The sequence below is a fragment of the Amblyomma mixtum genome, chromosome 7 (genome assembly GCF_055824585.1).
Source record: "Amblyomma mixtum isolate Tamu chromosome 7, ASM5582458v1, whole genome shotgun sequence".
NCBI lineage: Eukaryota > Metazoa > Arthropoda > Arachnida > Ixodida > Ixodidae > Amblyomma > Amblyomma mixtum.
In genome coordinates, this window is record NC_143018.1 from 141,224,441 (window position 1) to 141,240,497 (window position 16,057).

General features: G+C 47.7%; 1 protein-coding gene across 1 annotated transcript in view; it reads right to left on the reverse strand.

Moving 5' to 3' along the window:
• Positions 1-16,057, reverse strand: part of LOC149337733 (putative sodium-dependent multivitamin transporter) — a 188,487-nt gene that overhangs the window by 52,943 nt on the left and 119,487 nt on the right. The window contains exon 7 of the mRNA XM_089553492.1: positions 9,426-9,566. Within this exon, the coding sequence (XP_089409618.1) occupies positions 9,426-9,566 (141 nt within the window). The remainder of the gene's footprint in view (positions 1-9,425; positions 9,567-16,057) is intronic.

The window sequence follows — 16,057 nt, forward strand, 5'->3', positions numbered from 1 at the left end:
ATGCACAAGGTGAGGGGACCACACCACTGACGCGTATTCAAGAACCGGCCTGACCAGGGATTTATAAGCTGTTAGTTTGCGTAACGGAGTTAGTTAAGCGCAACAGAGTGGATTCCAAGAGAAGGCAAGTGTAGCAGGGGCGGCAGAAAGTTAGGAGGGCGGATGAGATTAAGAAGTTTGCGGGGATACGGTGGCCACGACTGGCAAAGAACAGGGTTAATTCGAGAGACATGGGAGAGGCCTTTTCCCGGCGGTGGGCGTAGTCAGACTGATGATGATGATGTTGGATGCAGCTCGTCCTCTTAAAACAGTTGTGCAACTCTGGGACCAGTGAATTCTCTGCTCTACCTTGATGTGTAGTTCTTCTGTGCAAAATCAGTTTATGTTCAAGTGTGATCATCTCACCTACTTCTTCCTTAAGCTTCATTGCAGTATCGGTGCGCTGAAGTGATTACCCTTTAGGCGCTCTGTTTCGCGACTCAGTGTGATAACTGAGAAAAAAAAGAAACCTGGTACTGTTCGTGTTGAACTCCACAAGTAGAATTCATTATACGGCATAGCGAACGACCGAGTGCTTTTAAGATGAGCGTTTGGGGTGAAGAAGCTGGCTCATGTGTGCTGTAATGAGAAAGGCACGCGGGTCATCTGACTTCATAAATTAAGCTTTAACGTGATTTCTTACGCCAGAATAGGCTGCATGAAGTAAAGCTAATAGTGTAGAGCGAGTAGAGATACTTGCAAGTGGCAGGATTATTAATCTTATATCTTTTTGTTGAGAGATCTGCATGGGTTACTGTGATTGTTGAGCTAAGCTGTTTTCCTGTGACTAGCAATGGTATTCGCCCCAAGGGTATACCTATATTGCTACGATCTTGAGGAAGGCCCACGACGGGCACTAAAACGGAAGCAAGAACGAGGAGGTTGAAGTGTGTTTGGCCCGTTCAACTAAACCATGGCCAATTCCCCACCGTGGGTATGTGCCATCTTTTTTGAGGCAGCAACAACAACTACAACAACGACGCTCCCTTGCGGTACTTGGATTGCTTCCCGCTAGCCGTGTCTTCATGGCATGTTGTGAAGTTACGAGTTTAAAATTGTGGTGGAGGAGCCATGCAACGATCCCCAGGCACTATCAACGGCACAGCTGTGACGAGCCTCGCCGGAGGCGTCACTTTATCGGCTTGGGGCCGCTGACAGGCACCATGCATCCGGCCCAGGAGCCATCAGCAGTGCGACGTAACACTGCGGTCCAGACCGCCAACCGGCCTACATGCTGAACGAACGGCTCCTCCCAGCACTATCAGAAATCTCGGATTTTCGCGGGAGCAGCAGGCGAAGATGTCGAACAGTGCTTGATCAACTACCGACGAGTCAGCCGCTATAACGGATGGAACGCTGCCGCTCAGCTTGCCAGGGTGGTTTTCTTTCTTACTCACTCTGCTATAGTTTGATGTGAGAATCGCGAGGGCTCCCTCACAGCCTGGGAATGCTTCGTTACCGAATTGCGGCAGTGTTTCGGCGACACCCTGGCGCGACGAAAGACGGCCGAACAAATGCTTTCACACCGGGCTCAAGTTAACGGGCGAAACCTGCACAACATATATCGAGGAGGTTATCTAAAACCGCGAACACTCATATGTCAGAAGAAGATAAAGCTGGACATCTTCTGAAGGGCATTGCCGACGATGTTTACAATGGTCTGATCACAAGAGATGACTTAGAATGAGATGGGATATCATTCGGAATGTCCACACATCCGAGACGTTGAGAACTTGTCGCATTACGTCCAAATTTGCGCGTTTGGCCAAACTCCCAACGTCTGCCAGCGTTGAAGACAGCTTCATGGATCTATCTTCGGCGATCCGAAAGCTCGTTTGCACGTAACTTCAGAGTTTTGAGCCCTATGCACGGTGCGCACCCTCTGTGCCATCTGACTTGCCCGTTTCTCCCTTCATAGTCCTCTCGATGCCCGGGCTTAGTTCAGTGTATGCCGCTCACACTGGCGCCTGCCCCGATGCACTCACATCAAGGTTCGATGGCCCTCGTCATCCGAATTCCTACGACTCACTCCTGGCTGACTTCCAATCACGCCACTATCCCGGCTATGAATACCATTCACGAGCACCTTCTTTCCGGCGCCAAGCCAGAAGGCCCGAAGAAGCATTTGGGTAATAATTGTGTCCTGCCTCGCAGTCTTCTTGGGAACAAGGACTTAGTCGCACCGCTCCCGTGTGTCACCGCTGCGGCAACGAGGGGCACATCGCTTGCCACAGACCCCGCCGTTTACCAGCTAGCTACGAGCGACTTGTCAACCGTGCTCCGACAAATAATCATTGGCAATGACCATCGACCTCGAGCGATTATTCCCGGTCCAACGGACAACACAGTCGCTCTGCAACTTCCGAACTCAGTTTCTCTCCTCCGACTTCCTTCTCCTCGCACCGTTCGTCATCGCGGCGACGGACTTGATCGCTTTCCCCAGAAAACTAGTTATCGCGGCCGCTGGAGGTGAGGCCGCTGGAGACTGTGTGCTGCCTATGGAATTTCCTCCACCAGTTATTATGCTGAAGACCACGGTTCTTATGGTTGTGGATGGTGTGCCCACACTGGCTTCAGTGGATACGGGCGCCACTATCTCTATTATAAATTTCTCGTTTAAGAACCTTATTTGCAAAAGAAAGGCATCTGCATCGGCCCTTGCATAGCCCCTGTACTTTGCAACATCTTTTTATCATTTATCGATCGCTATTTACACGATCGTTTTAAACATACTAACAATGACAAGGTCCTTAAAGTTTTCCGTTATGTGGACGACTTTTTAACTGTTTTAAACAAGTAACTGACTCAGTCGACTGAGGCAACCGTGAATGGTATTTTAGATGATTTTAGAATACTCGGTAAAGGGCTAACTTTTACTTTTGAACTACCTAATAATGGCATGCTTCAGTTTTTAGATTTACAGCTAAAGTTTTTAGATGGACACGTTTGCTGGGCTTATTCCCCTCGTGCTCAAAAGGGCCTCTTGACTTTTAATTCTGCCCACTCAAAGGTTGTGAAGAGGAGCATCGCAACCCTCTGCTTGGAGTCCTCACTCCAGAAATCGTGCGTGCATGAGATGCAAGCTAGTTTTAATAATCAATTAGACAGGCTTGTTGAAGCCGGCTTCCCTGAGTCGGTCCTGCTCCCTGTGGCCAAAAAGGCTCCGGAAGAAGATGAATGCTGGCGTTTGCAGAAATGAACCGGCGGAAAATGAGAGGCCTGTAGTGGTACCTTAAATCCTCAAAGTCACTCACAGCCTGAAGAAAGTCGCAAACCAGTTTAAAGTAGCGGTTGCATTCTCTGCCCCCTTCAAGTTTGCTCAGCTCAGCCGTCGCATAACTTGCGAAAGCCAAAAAAGTCGGCTGCCAGAAGAGGCATGGCCAGCGTTTCGTGAAGTGTCCCACCAACGTTGTCTAAGAAATTCCGTTGTCCTGCGGAAAATCCTATATTGGACAGACGGGACGATGCGTGAATGACCGACTTAGGGAACACGCAAAAGATATTGAAAATAATGAAGGCCAGCGACTTATTGAGCACTGTATGGCTTGCAACAATTGCAAACCACGGTTCTGCGAGGTGAGGATTTTGGGCAGAGGTAGACATCAGACGGCTCGTGAAATTCTGGAAGCCTTTTATATCAAAAATGCAGGTCTGAGCTGTGTTAGTGAAACTTCTGTTTTTCTATATCAAGCTGAGCAAAAATTTTTGTCGCGCCTACTGTGAAAGATTGATGCATATTGTATCTGGGTGCATTGTACGCGTGCGCATGCGCTGGGAGGGCTATATATTTCGTATGCTGTCGCCTGATTAAAGAGTTGGAGTAAGCGCCCGTGTTGTCGTCTTTCTTGTGTTGTGTCCCCGTTGCGCCAAAAATACTTTAGTATGTCTGAAAACCAACTAGCTCAGCTGTTAACCCGCTTAAAGAACCAGTTAGACCGCAAAGATATGTTTCTTCGGGACCGAAATGTGGACTTTCATGGCGCAGGCGGTAAGCTGTGGCGCCCTCTTCGAATGTGCTGTGTTATGGTGTGCCTCGGCAGAATGGCATTCACGGCGGAGTTTGCAGTGCTTCCGAAATGTACAAATGAAATTATTCTGGGTATCGATTTTTGCGCATGTATTGGGTTACTGCCAACTGTCGCATTGAGAACTCTGCGTTGACGTTTCTCTTCCGTCGTGGGAGTTCCTTAAGGCGGTAACAACATATATAAAATGAATATATTTTCAACTTTGCATGCAAGTAGTGAGAAACAGAAGGGGCATAAGAAGTATTAGTAAAGTTCAGGTTCTGCTTCTTCCTTGCACCAGAGGTGCCCCGCCAGAGACTGTTTGTAGACTAGAAGACTGAATCGTTATCTTCGCACCAGGGGTGCCCCGTCAGAGACGGTCTTACGGTGAGTTGGGACGCAGAGATAAAAAAGGGAATACTTGAAGATTTATATACAGATATTTACATTACATACAAATTTAGGCAATGGAGACAAATTTAGCGGCAAAAAGAGAAATTAAGCAACAAAGATACAAAACAACCAAAAAGTGGATCTGGCTAACACTAGGGGAGGCCCCTACTCGGTATAGCCGAAGATGCATAGCACCTGACCTTAGCTCAGAACCCTTATTCCGGCTCCGGGGCCAGGTTTTAAAGATCTAGAGGCCCGGCCCGCCTTTAGTAGCACCCAATCATGTTATACTCCTAACATGATTGGTTCATCGAGAGCATGGCCAGCACTCCAGTTTCCGTAGGGTAAATTACCTTCTCCAACACAAAATACCAGTAAAAACAAACACACACGCACAAACGTGCCAGAATGTGCGAGGTAAAACATTCTCTTCCTCGCAAAAAGAAAAAAAAAGAAAAGCAAGTGCAAACACCCAGTCGTGCGCGCACGTGCGAGGTAAAACATCCTTTACTTCGCACAAAAATACACGCGGGGCTAGGAACACCCGTACTTCCCGGCGCATTCGCGAGCGGACGCGTTCCGAGAAAGGAGACGCTTCGCTTTGAGCGCGCCGGCCGCCCCCCTCACGCCGGTGTCGTCCATTGAAGACGGCAGCTGGCGGGGTAGTGAGGGAGGATGACCGCTCCCGATGACCCCGCGTACTCTACCGATCCCTTACACGCCCTACCCAAGATTCTACAAAGGGCTCAAATGCCACTTTTAGAATTACAACAAAGAAGGGATCGGTCGAACTCATGAAATCGCCCTGAGAAGACGTACGTACAGCAGCACTTAATTATTAATTACATCAGCACTGGCACCAACAAAACCCTCGCAGGACGAGGAACATAAACAAAATGCACCCTCAAATACAAACGGTGGCATGCTTGCTGTGTGCTGTATAACGGAGTCCAAGTTTTCGCGCTGCGACCTATTGCACCTGCATGCACACCCTCGTCCTGCTCACGAACGAGCACACACACGCACCGACACTCGCCACTGGAGCGATCAGTAGCACTGATATGGGGTCCGTAAGCGGCCACGTGAGCCTCCTTAGTCGCACCGAGCGTCCCTGTGTGCGTTAGAGCCACCACGTGTCTCAATCGACACGATTAACGCCTAACAGTCTATCTGCTCATTAGGCTGGTCCCACAACGAGGCGATAACTCAAAAGTTGCTGCCCCCCAGGATCGAAAACGTCCTGATACTCGATAGGTCCAAAACCCTGACCACACAACGCCCTTAAGGGCACGCTCTCTCCGGCGCCCCAGTACGAACAGCGTACTGCGTAAGGAGCACAGCCCCTGGCCAGTCTAACCGTACCAGTGCGGTCAGTCTTGCTACTCTTGATTCGGCGACCGGTAGCACGAAACGTACTGTTACTCACACCGACTTTCAGTGTGAAAGCTACGCCCCTGCCTCCTGTTACTTCGCCTCAATTGGAGCCATTTGCCCCGCTCCTGCACGGGTAAACATTTAAATCGCCGCTCCCTGCTTGATAGGCGCTTGCCGGCTTCGCGGCATCGTCTGCTCCATGAGCTCCCTCGCAGTCACATGACCCTAATTTGCCTTGTGGCAAGTCGCCACTCATTTCCGGGTCCTCAAATGACCTGGCCAGACACACATCGGGTGCGTTCGACAGTAGCGCGGTGCTCTGCCCGGTCGGCCCAGCAGGCCCACCTCCGCTCTGTGCCTCGGATCAAAGGCTCTTGCCATCAGCAACGCTAGGTTCTTCATGCCCTATGGCCGACACAGTGTGTGTTTGCGGCAACGTTACATTTCCACCTGTCACTAGCTCCGTGTCGGGGGTCTCCTTCTCAGTAATCGAGCCTGCAGGAATTAGACCGCTGTCCTGCTTGTTATCGGACAGCTTGGTCTCGATTGCCCCCAGAACATTGGAATTTGGTTGCTCCTTTTCGTTGCTAGCCACTCGCAGTGGCGAAAAAGCTGTGACATTTTCGCGCCCTTCGGGATTTTCGTTTGCACTTCCGGCGCTTTTTGCGGCCTTACCGAACGAAGAGGTGTTCCCGCATATCGGCTGATTGCCTACAGCGACCTGACTGCTCTTTCCTTCACCTGTGCTTGACAAGCACAAGCCTTTGTCTTCCAGCACAGGCGGCCTCACCTCTCGGGACACGGAGCAGTTCCCCCTGGCTAGTTCACTAGCCCTTCTAGACTCCTTGAGCTTAGAGATCTCGAGATCTACCTGCTGGCGTCTTGCTTCTACTACCTTCAAGACGCATTTAACATCCTGAGGTTTTTCCTCGCGTAGCGGAGCCTTTCCACCATTTACTTTTGCAAGCTCAGCCTGAAAATAAGCTAAGCGCGCCTTCGCTAATTCTACTCGGTACCTCACGTCGAGTGTGGGCCGGCATGGATAACCCTCCATACCGCCGTCTGTAGCCCTCAGGTGTCCTACCGGCTCGAACACATGAACAGGGACGTGAACAATGCGACGAAGGAAATCACTGTTTCGATGCGTCGATCCGCATTGCCAGCTCCTTGGCGTCGGAGTCCACCGCCCCTTTCATCGGACACTGCGATGAGCTGTCGCACGCTGCTGGTCCTGTGCACGTTGTCGTAAATTGCTGTGACCCGCCGGTGACCGTCGAGTTCTTGACGCGCTGCTTTCCTTGACCGGCCGCAGTCTCGCGTCGCTGGACTACAGCCGTGGTCCTTGCCGCTGTATCTGCCTGCAGGTCCGTTCTCGAACGCTGACCTGTCGCCTTGTCGTCGCCGTTTTTCCTGCCTTCAGTCTTCTTCCTGCGCCGTCTTCCGATGGCCGCAGGATCCTCGTCGACTGCGCCAGTGAAGTTCAGGTTCTTCTTCCTTGCACCAGAGGTGCCACGCCAGAGACGGTTTGTAGACTAGAAGACTGAATCGTTATCTTCGCACCAGGGGTGCCCCGTCAGAGACGGTCTTCCGATGAGTTGGAACGCAGAGATAAAGAAAGGGAATACTTGAAGATTTATATACAGATATTTACATCACACAAATTTAGGCACTGGAGACAAATTTAGCGGAAAAAGAGATATTAAGCAACAAAGATACAAAACAACCAAAAAGTGGATCTGGCTAACACTAGGGGAGGCCCCTACTCGGTATAGCCGAAGATGCATAGCACCTGACCTTAGCGCAGAACCCTTGATTGTAAAACATTTTATTCGCCGAACCCTTATTCCGGCTCCGGGGCCCGGTTTTAAAGATCTAGAGGCCCGGCCCACCTTTAGTAGCACCCAATCATGTTATACTACTAACATGATTGGTTCATCGAGAGCATGGCCAGCACTCCAGCTTCCGTAGGGTAAATCACCTTCTCCACCACAAAATACCAGTAAAAACAAACACACACGCTCAGACGTGCCAGCACGTGCGAGGTAAAACATTCCGTTCCTCGCAAAAATAAAAAAAAAATAAAAGAAAAGCAAGTGCAAACACCCAGTCGTGCCCGCACGTGCGAGGTAAAACATCCTTTCCTTCGCGCAAAAATACACGCGGGGCGAGGAACACCCTTACTTCCCGGCGCATTCGCGAGCGGCCGCGTTCCGAGAAAGGAGACGCTTCGCTTTGAGCGCCCACGCCGGTGGCGTCCATTGAAGACGGTAGCTGGCGGGGTCGTGAGGGAGGATTACCGCTCCCGATGACCCCGCGTACACTACCGATCCCTTACAGTATTCTTCCCGGCAGCCACAGAAAGTGTATAGTTAACATCTTCAAAAATTGGTAGAAACACTTAAGCTCCGCCTTAAGAGTATGACGCGACAGCGTAATGGGGTAATCGCCATGTATGGGTAAAGTCATTCTACACTTTAGATTCGGTAACGGGGCCTTTAACGTTGACGAGTTAATATACATCCTGAGTATGGTGAAGATGATGATGGGGGTTGTGAACATATTCGCACGAATGAAGTCTACCTCAAGCGAATTACTCTTTTAAAAGACCACCTATTAGCCCTCTTTCGACTCGTGGAAGAATTACGACATCAGTCCTAAAGGCAGGTGTGTGCGTAAAACAAACGAAAAAGAAAGGGTCACAAGTGTCGATAGGCACCAGTAAACTACGAGCCAAACATTGGCGTTAGCCGCATTTCAACCTTCTGGCACGACCACATGAAACTGTCTTCGACGACATAGTAAAAGATTCGAATGGCTGGGCTCTGTTGCACGGCCACGGTGGTAGCGGTACTGTGGGTGATCAGTTGTGATCGCGGAATGCCCACATCAAGGATGGTGACAATAATTTAGCAGGTGGCAAGTGCTGTATGCCATATACACCACAAAATGATCGATGCTACGGCGATGCCTGAGGTGTCTAGGCTTCGGGAAACGAGCCGCCGCTGGTGAGAATCGCGTTTGAGGCCATGACGTAGGGATTTAAAAAAAAAAAGTTTGATAGAAAGAGTCGGGAAATTCGGATGAATTCGTGTCCAGGCTGAGCCTTATGTTCACCGCTGTTTTTATACGACGCTAACAAGGCAATAATGGGAAATGGTTCGTTGTTCATTTCTTTATTTAATAATTTTGAACGCCTTCAGGGCTCACTTGGGATTATTGTGGGAACTGGAATTTATGAAGTCCGAAAATATAACAAATGAATGCGGTAAATGCACAGGAGAAAAAACTTCTAATACACATCACAAAGAATAAACATGTTGTGCAGTAACAAATTTGAATAACAGTAGGTTCGTAGTTAATTGTGGCAAATAAAGGGAATCGCTGTGAACTTATTGAAATACGAGATAGCAAACGAAGGAACGTGATGCGTCTGCATATTCGTTCCTTCGTGTGTGTTTTTTTTCTCGTAGCCAGTTCTGTGCGGCGTTCGCCTTAGCTTGCCGACATTGGGACCTCAGAGCATTTCGTGTTAAATAAAATTGCCGAAGAACATTTATACTGCAGCGGCCCTGAAGATTGTACTGAGTGAAAAGCATGCAGATGCGTCTTCACCTGCGCGCTGTTCGGAAGCTCCTCGCCGCCAGGAACCTCTGCGCGACCATTTGGTCCATGCCCTCTCGCACCAAGTGGAAGGGCACGCTCGCCAAGGCGTTGGCCCACACAGTTTCGTCGCTCGTCACGTCAGGCTCCAGCCTGGAATAGGAATAGAAGGGGAAGGGAATCGAGTTCAGTTACTTTTTTGGATAAACAGCTGTATGCGTATCGGTTTGCCCAGAATATTCGACCCCCACGGACGAAAAAATTCTAGCTGTTATAAACCATTTGCAAGTTGTGAGCCGTATTTTGTAAGGTTTAAATTCATGGTTCACTCTTTTGCCCCATAGGAAATGGTAGCTTTGCCGGCGCCGTCAAACCTGAAACTAGCAAGCTGTGCTATCTCAGTGGACGGCTGGCAATCATGCAGATGGAACGAAATGACAGGTGAAAGAATAGAATAAGTTTGCGGTGACTCTTAAGGAGCATACGTGCCATTAAAGCAAAAGCATTGCAATTCTATTCCAATTCTGCCTCAGTGCTGTTGTAATTTATGCTGTTGTCTTTTATATCTATTCTATAATTAAGTCATATTTTCGTGTAGTTGGTGTAGTTGTAAGTACCAGTACTGTCTATTACTGGTTAACGTGTTGTACTTTCCCTCCTTTGATGACGTAAGAAAGTTTCGACCAATCGCTGTTTTAAAACCTGGCGTCTTGTTTCGTAACCTCCGTTTTCCATCACGTGCGTTGTTTTGGCTTTTCTGGCATTTACCGGGACCGCCTTTGAAGCCACAGCCACTTAGGAGCATTACTTGGTAGCTGACAGCTGTCACATCTAATGCGGTGGCTTCCAATGGCTGAAGAGACGGAGAGAATGAGTAGGGATAAAAATCATTATGGCATGTGCCAGGACACAGTTACAGTTTTAAGTGCTATAAAATGGGCCACAAAGAGCTTAGGTACATTTTTTACTTATAAGTTGTTCTGGTCAAAATTTAGAAACAGTGAAAACTGTGCGCACTAAAACAATGCGTTCTTGCGACTAATATGATAAATCTCGCAATGCAATACACAGTGTCCAGGCATTATCAGTGCGAAAGAGTTTACTACAGCTTCTCATGCTTTTGCCGGTTAGATTTTTATGCATTCAGAACTCAGGAAATTTACGGCATTATTTTGCTGTCGAGAGTTCAAGCAAGCATGAAATTCATTGCAGAAAAGATGTAGCACACTTAAGTACGGCTTAAACTAAGGTAGCCGCACTGTAGTCTTGAAGCATCCGGCATCAGTGTCACGATATTGTGGGCGGCTTGATGTTTGGTTGGCGCCGAAATTATAATTATTCGGGCCAACCTGCCCACTACTGCACTCTCCGTAAATTCGGAGGGGGAGGAGCGACAAACCTCTCCACCCCGCGTGCGGAAGATGAGGTTTGACTGCTGACCGGCGATAGGGGCCACGCCTCATTAGCCGTTGACCGGAGGCATGAGGCGTAGGCAAGTTACTTATCAAACACTTTTATACTTGGGCAAACCAGCACAACAAAAAGTTACAAAACAAAGCCCAACAAAATAGCGGCAATGCACAGGCAAAACACGAATAACACAGAATCAGAACACAAACAACTATTAACAAGAAGAGGAAAACAACAGGGCGAGACTATACAGTAACGCTACACGATTAAAGCAATGTACAAAGAATAGGACGAGCACAGCGACAGAACAAAGAAAAGAGCAGAGCGAGTGGCGAGAAACGGTGGCTTAGCTGCGTAGTGGCAAGGTCCGGTAGCAGGGAGCGTCGGGCTGCGGAAGCGCGCTGTGCTGATGGGGGGTTGCGGATACGGGCGAACTTGGGGCACGGGTCACGCGTCTTCCACGCGTCTTTCGGGGCCGCCGTCGCCGCGCTCTACGCGTCAGACGCCGCCTAGGCTCGCTTGCCGACCACTTCCCTGGCTGACCTCACACACGTCCGCACGCACCGAAATCTCCAGGCCAACTCCCTCGCTCGCGGTTTTCCCGCCACCGCGTTCCCGTGAGAAACAACAAAAAGACAAATAAAAGCAACCAAATCCTCTCCGCCCCGTGCACCAACGATTTACAGATGTTGAGAAGGGGGGAGAAGAAACATGAAGAACTGAAGGGGACGCGAAGGAAAGGTGTGGTCCTAACGAGGAGCGATGCTAACTTGCCAAGGTTGGGACGGGTGCTAGGGCATTCACCGGCCGCTTCCCGTTCCCCCCCCCCCCCCCCCCCCCCCTAGTGCAATCGCTCGCTTCCCGACCATAATCCCGGGAGGGGGCGGCGTAGCCTTGACCCCCCAGCGTCGCGAGAGGTCAACCGCCCACGCGGGGGAAGCAAAATCATCGCCGCTGCGTCGCGACATGCCCGCATACAACCGGCGCCGTGGCCACTTTGGTCGGAGAAGAAAAAAGAAAAAAAAAAGGCATGTACGCACTTTGTGGCAATCAGTAAAATTGTTTTCGTAGCTTTTCTCATCGAGAGACGGTGCGCTAGGCTACCTCCGGTGATTTCGGTATTTTGCGATCCGCGTGACCAGCGACGATCTCAGAAGAACAGGAGGTTTCGTCGTTTCGTCACCATATACAACATATCACGTTGTGTTGTGTTGGGTTTTATAGCAGATAGGCAACTCAGGCCATCATGCGCAAACTCAAGGTATAGGGAAACTGTTGTGTGCAGAATTTTGCAGAAATATTAATATCACTGGTGTAGAGGGCCTAAAACAGTGTTTTGTATTACCTAGTGAAAAGGAGAGAAATTTTATGATTGGGTATTATTAGAAGCTTTAAAAAATGGTCGGGTAATCTCAGCAGCCATCCTTGACTGGCAAGGGTGTTGCGCCTCCCAACCAATAAAACAAAATATCAGCGTTTTTCTGCAGCAGTGAGAAGGTGGCTGAGGTGTGTGAAAAATAAAGCGAAGCAGAAGCGAAGCGGTGGATAAAAATTTAGGATTTGTCGAGGAAACCAGTTTCGTTCAAAATGCAAAGCACACTAGAGATGTCGACAATTGCATCTTCTCCAATGGAGGCAAAAGTACAGAGGCCTGTGTACAGTGCGATGTCAGGGAACGCCAAAAAAACCCCACGCGGCAGAAATTTCGGGAGCCCTTCACTACGGTGTTTCTCATAGGTTGAGTCGCTTTGGGACGTTAAATTCCATAAACCAAACCATCGCTTGAGTAGCATTGGGTGTAAAGAAATTTGTTTATTATAAAACTCTGTGCAATATATTTTCTTTAGGTTTTCGACTTTCGTAGATGATAATAAAATGTTATTAACTGTTAGTTCTTCACATATTTCACAGACATGTTTGTCTTCATTTCTCAATAGAATGTTGTGTGCAAGATGTGTGTGGCCTATGTGAAGACGACATAAAATAACTTCTATGAAGCGCTTTTGGTGCAGACGTGGCTTCCATTCACCTAAAACTGGCTTTACCAAGTATAGTTTGTTGTTTGCTCCATAGCTTCAAGCCGATTGTCATTTTGTTCTTAATTTACGGTGTACGAACTTCATGCAATCCTTAAAAGGTAGATTTGCTTTCTTTATCGGCTTGCCACCAGCTTGAGCAGCACACATGTCTACTCTCTCGTTGCCTTTAATTCCGCCATGACTCGGTACCCAGCAGGGTTAATATGTTTTGTCCTTGAGCTATGGCGGTTATGTTGTGTATGATGTCGCCAAGCAGCGGAGTAATTGCGTTTTTAGTATGAAGTGTTGTAAGTAAGCTTAGTGAGTCAATGTAAATAATACTTCTTGAGAGGTTCTCCTTTACAATTTTTTCTACGGCTACACTGATGGCGTTTTATATTCGGCAATGAAGATGAATACACACTCTGCAAGCCTTACCATTTCATTCCAATTTTATTGTGGCAGTGCGCTTCCAGCGTAAACATTTATTTTTGAACAACCTGTGTAAAAAGCTGTAAAAGTACTGTCGCCCCGCCGCGTTGCCTCAGTGGTTACGGCGCTCGGCTGCTGACCGGAGAGACGCGGGTTCGATGGCGGCCGCGGCGGCCGAATTTCGATGAAGGCGAAATTCTAGAGGCCCGTGTACTGTGCAATGTGAGTGCACATTGAAGAACCCAAGGTGGTCGAATTTTCCGGAGCCCTTCACTACGGCGTCCCTCATAGCCTGAGTTGCTTTGTGACGTTAAACCCCAATAAACCAAACCAGAAGTACTGTCCTCTTCGTCGAGTGCAAGAAATTCTTGTATTTTATGTTGTCGTGGAGATTGTTTTTTACGAAAGTGTGTAATAGTGAAATCACAAATTGCAATTTTGTAACATGGAGGAAATGGATCTCGTCTTTGCTCAATACCAGGTAATGTGTTTAGTATGCCAAGATCCTGGCATATCTCTTCAAATCGCCAGAGCAGTGGCCTGGTAACTTGCGGTTTGTTGTTAAGCAGTGTTGTATATGTGCACTTTGCAGCTATAGGGTAACATAGACGCTTTCGCGGCGAACGGATTTTTAGAATGTACGAGCATGTGAAATAAGCTCTTCTGTCTGTAAGGCTGTTTTTGGGTGACGGCCTGTATGCACCGGTGGAGAGACGCAAACAAAAATTATGTACCATATCCAGTCGTTTAATATGCGGTGGCCTAGCTGACCCATAAACTATACATTCATAATCTAAGGTACAACGTACTACGCAGCGATAAATTTGTGAAAGACGCGTTCTATGTGAACCCCAGTGTTTTTATGAGAGTACTTTAAGTATGTTCAAGCATCGAGAGGCTTTCTTTTTAAGACCAATTATTATGAGTTAGGAATGTTAGTTTTCTGTCAAAAGTAGCGTCTTGAAACTTTCTTCATTTTTTATAGGTAGTTTGGCTTTGTTTAGAAGTAAGATGAGGTTGGTTTGCAGGGCTCGTTTTATTGTGAACAGAACACCCACTGTTTTCTGCGGTGAGAACTGGAATCTATTGTCTGCCCATGTCTCTAGTTTCTTAATTATGAACTGTATTTTTCTCTCGCATATTGTACGTTCGAGGACGTGCAGGCTATTAAAAGATCGTGAACGTAGACTGAATACATCATTGACTTCGGGATTATTTCGTTGATGGAATTCATCTTTGGAACATAGAGTGTTGTGCATAAAATACACCCCTGAGGAATCCCGTTTTCTTGAACGAAGTACCTGAAAAGGGCTCTTTCTAGTCGTACTTAAAATGAGCGGTTCGACAGGAAATCATCCAGGCAGGTTAACATGCTGCCGCGGATGCCTAGTTCTACAAGGTCGCGGAGAATCCCAAGCCTCCACGTGATGTCGCATGCTTTCTCCATATCGAAGAAGACGACAAGACAGTGCTGTTTTGCGTAAAAACTTCTGTCATCGTATTTTCGAGGCGAACTACACGGTTATTTGTTGAGCATGCCTTTTTAAAACTGCATTGATGCATTTCAAGAAGTTTTCGAAATTTAAGGAGAAAAGTAAATCTGATATTAAGATTTTCAAAAGATTTGGTGAAACAGCCTGTAAAAGCTATTGGTCTATAGCTACTAGGAGAGGTTGACAGCTTTGAAGGTTTCAGAAATGGTGCTGTAGTGGCGCTTTTCCACTCGTTGCGTATTTTTCCTGTTATAAATGTTTGATTAAAGAAATTCGAGTGCTTCTACGGCTGGCTGCGAAAGATCGGCAAGCATTTCATAGGTGTCTTGTAGTGTCCCACAGCCGTTTTTTTTTGCCGACAGACAGTACCCTATTGACTTCTTGGAGGGTAATTAGACTACTTTATGTTTAATTTGCACGTGTACATGTTGGGAGCACTTGTTTTTCGGAGAGTTTTTCTACTTTAAAACTGACTGGCTATAGTGTGAAGAACCTGAAACAGCTGCGAAGTTCTCTCCCAATATGGCTGCCTGTTCCCTTATAATTGTTTGTGTATCAGGTGTTGTCAAAAACAGGAGTTGGACAGGTAAGTAGCTGCCATTTAGTTTTCTAACTTGCGCTAACATTATTTTCATTGTGGCTGAACTCTTTATAGGAGACACAAACTTTCCATTGTTTTCTCGGCATTGCGCCGAATATACCGTGCTTGTGCTCTCGCCTTTTTGAAAATGATAAGGTTTTCGTGTTTTCGGTATCTACGAAAAATGTTCCAAGTTTTGTTTCGTTTGTTTTTCGTTTCTCGACATTCCTGCGCATACCAAACTTTATGGTCTTGTGGCACCATTCTCGAGGATTGAGGAATATACAGCCGTGCGGCAGTGAATATAAAAGTCGTGAACATTTCATTCAGTTCGTCCATGCCGCTATCATCTGAAACACTTTCTCTAGATTCCCCTTCTCTGGAAAAAGCGCCCAGTCAGCCAAATGCAGCTTCCAACAGCGAGGTTTTGTAGGGATCATTGACGGTCAGGATGATAGGCTGATACTGACAGGCAAATGGTCACTTCCCTACGGATTATCGGAAACATCCCACTTAAAATCGGCATAAACAGGAGGCGATCTAAAAGATAAATCAAAACAGCTTATTTTCCAGGGCTCGGAGAGCAGCACGGTTGATTTCCCTTATTCAGCAGGCAAACGTTAATGCACAGGGTAAAATCTTCTAAATTATGGCCTCTAGTGTCTGGTTGTTTACTGCCCCAAAAAGAAGTGTGTGACTTAAAATCCCCCA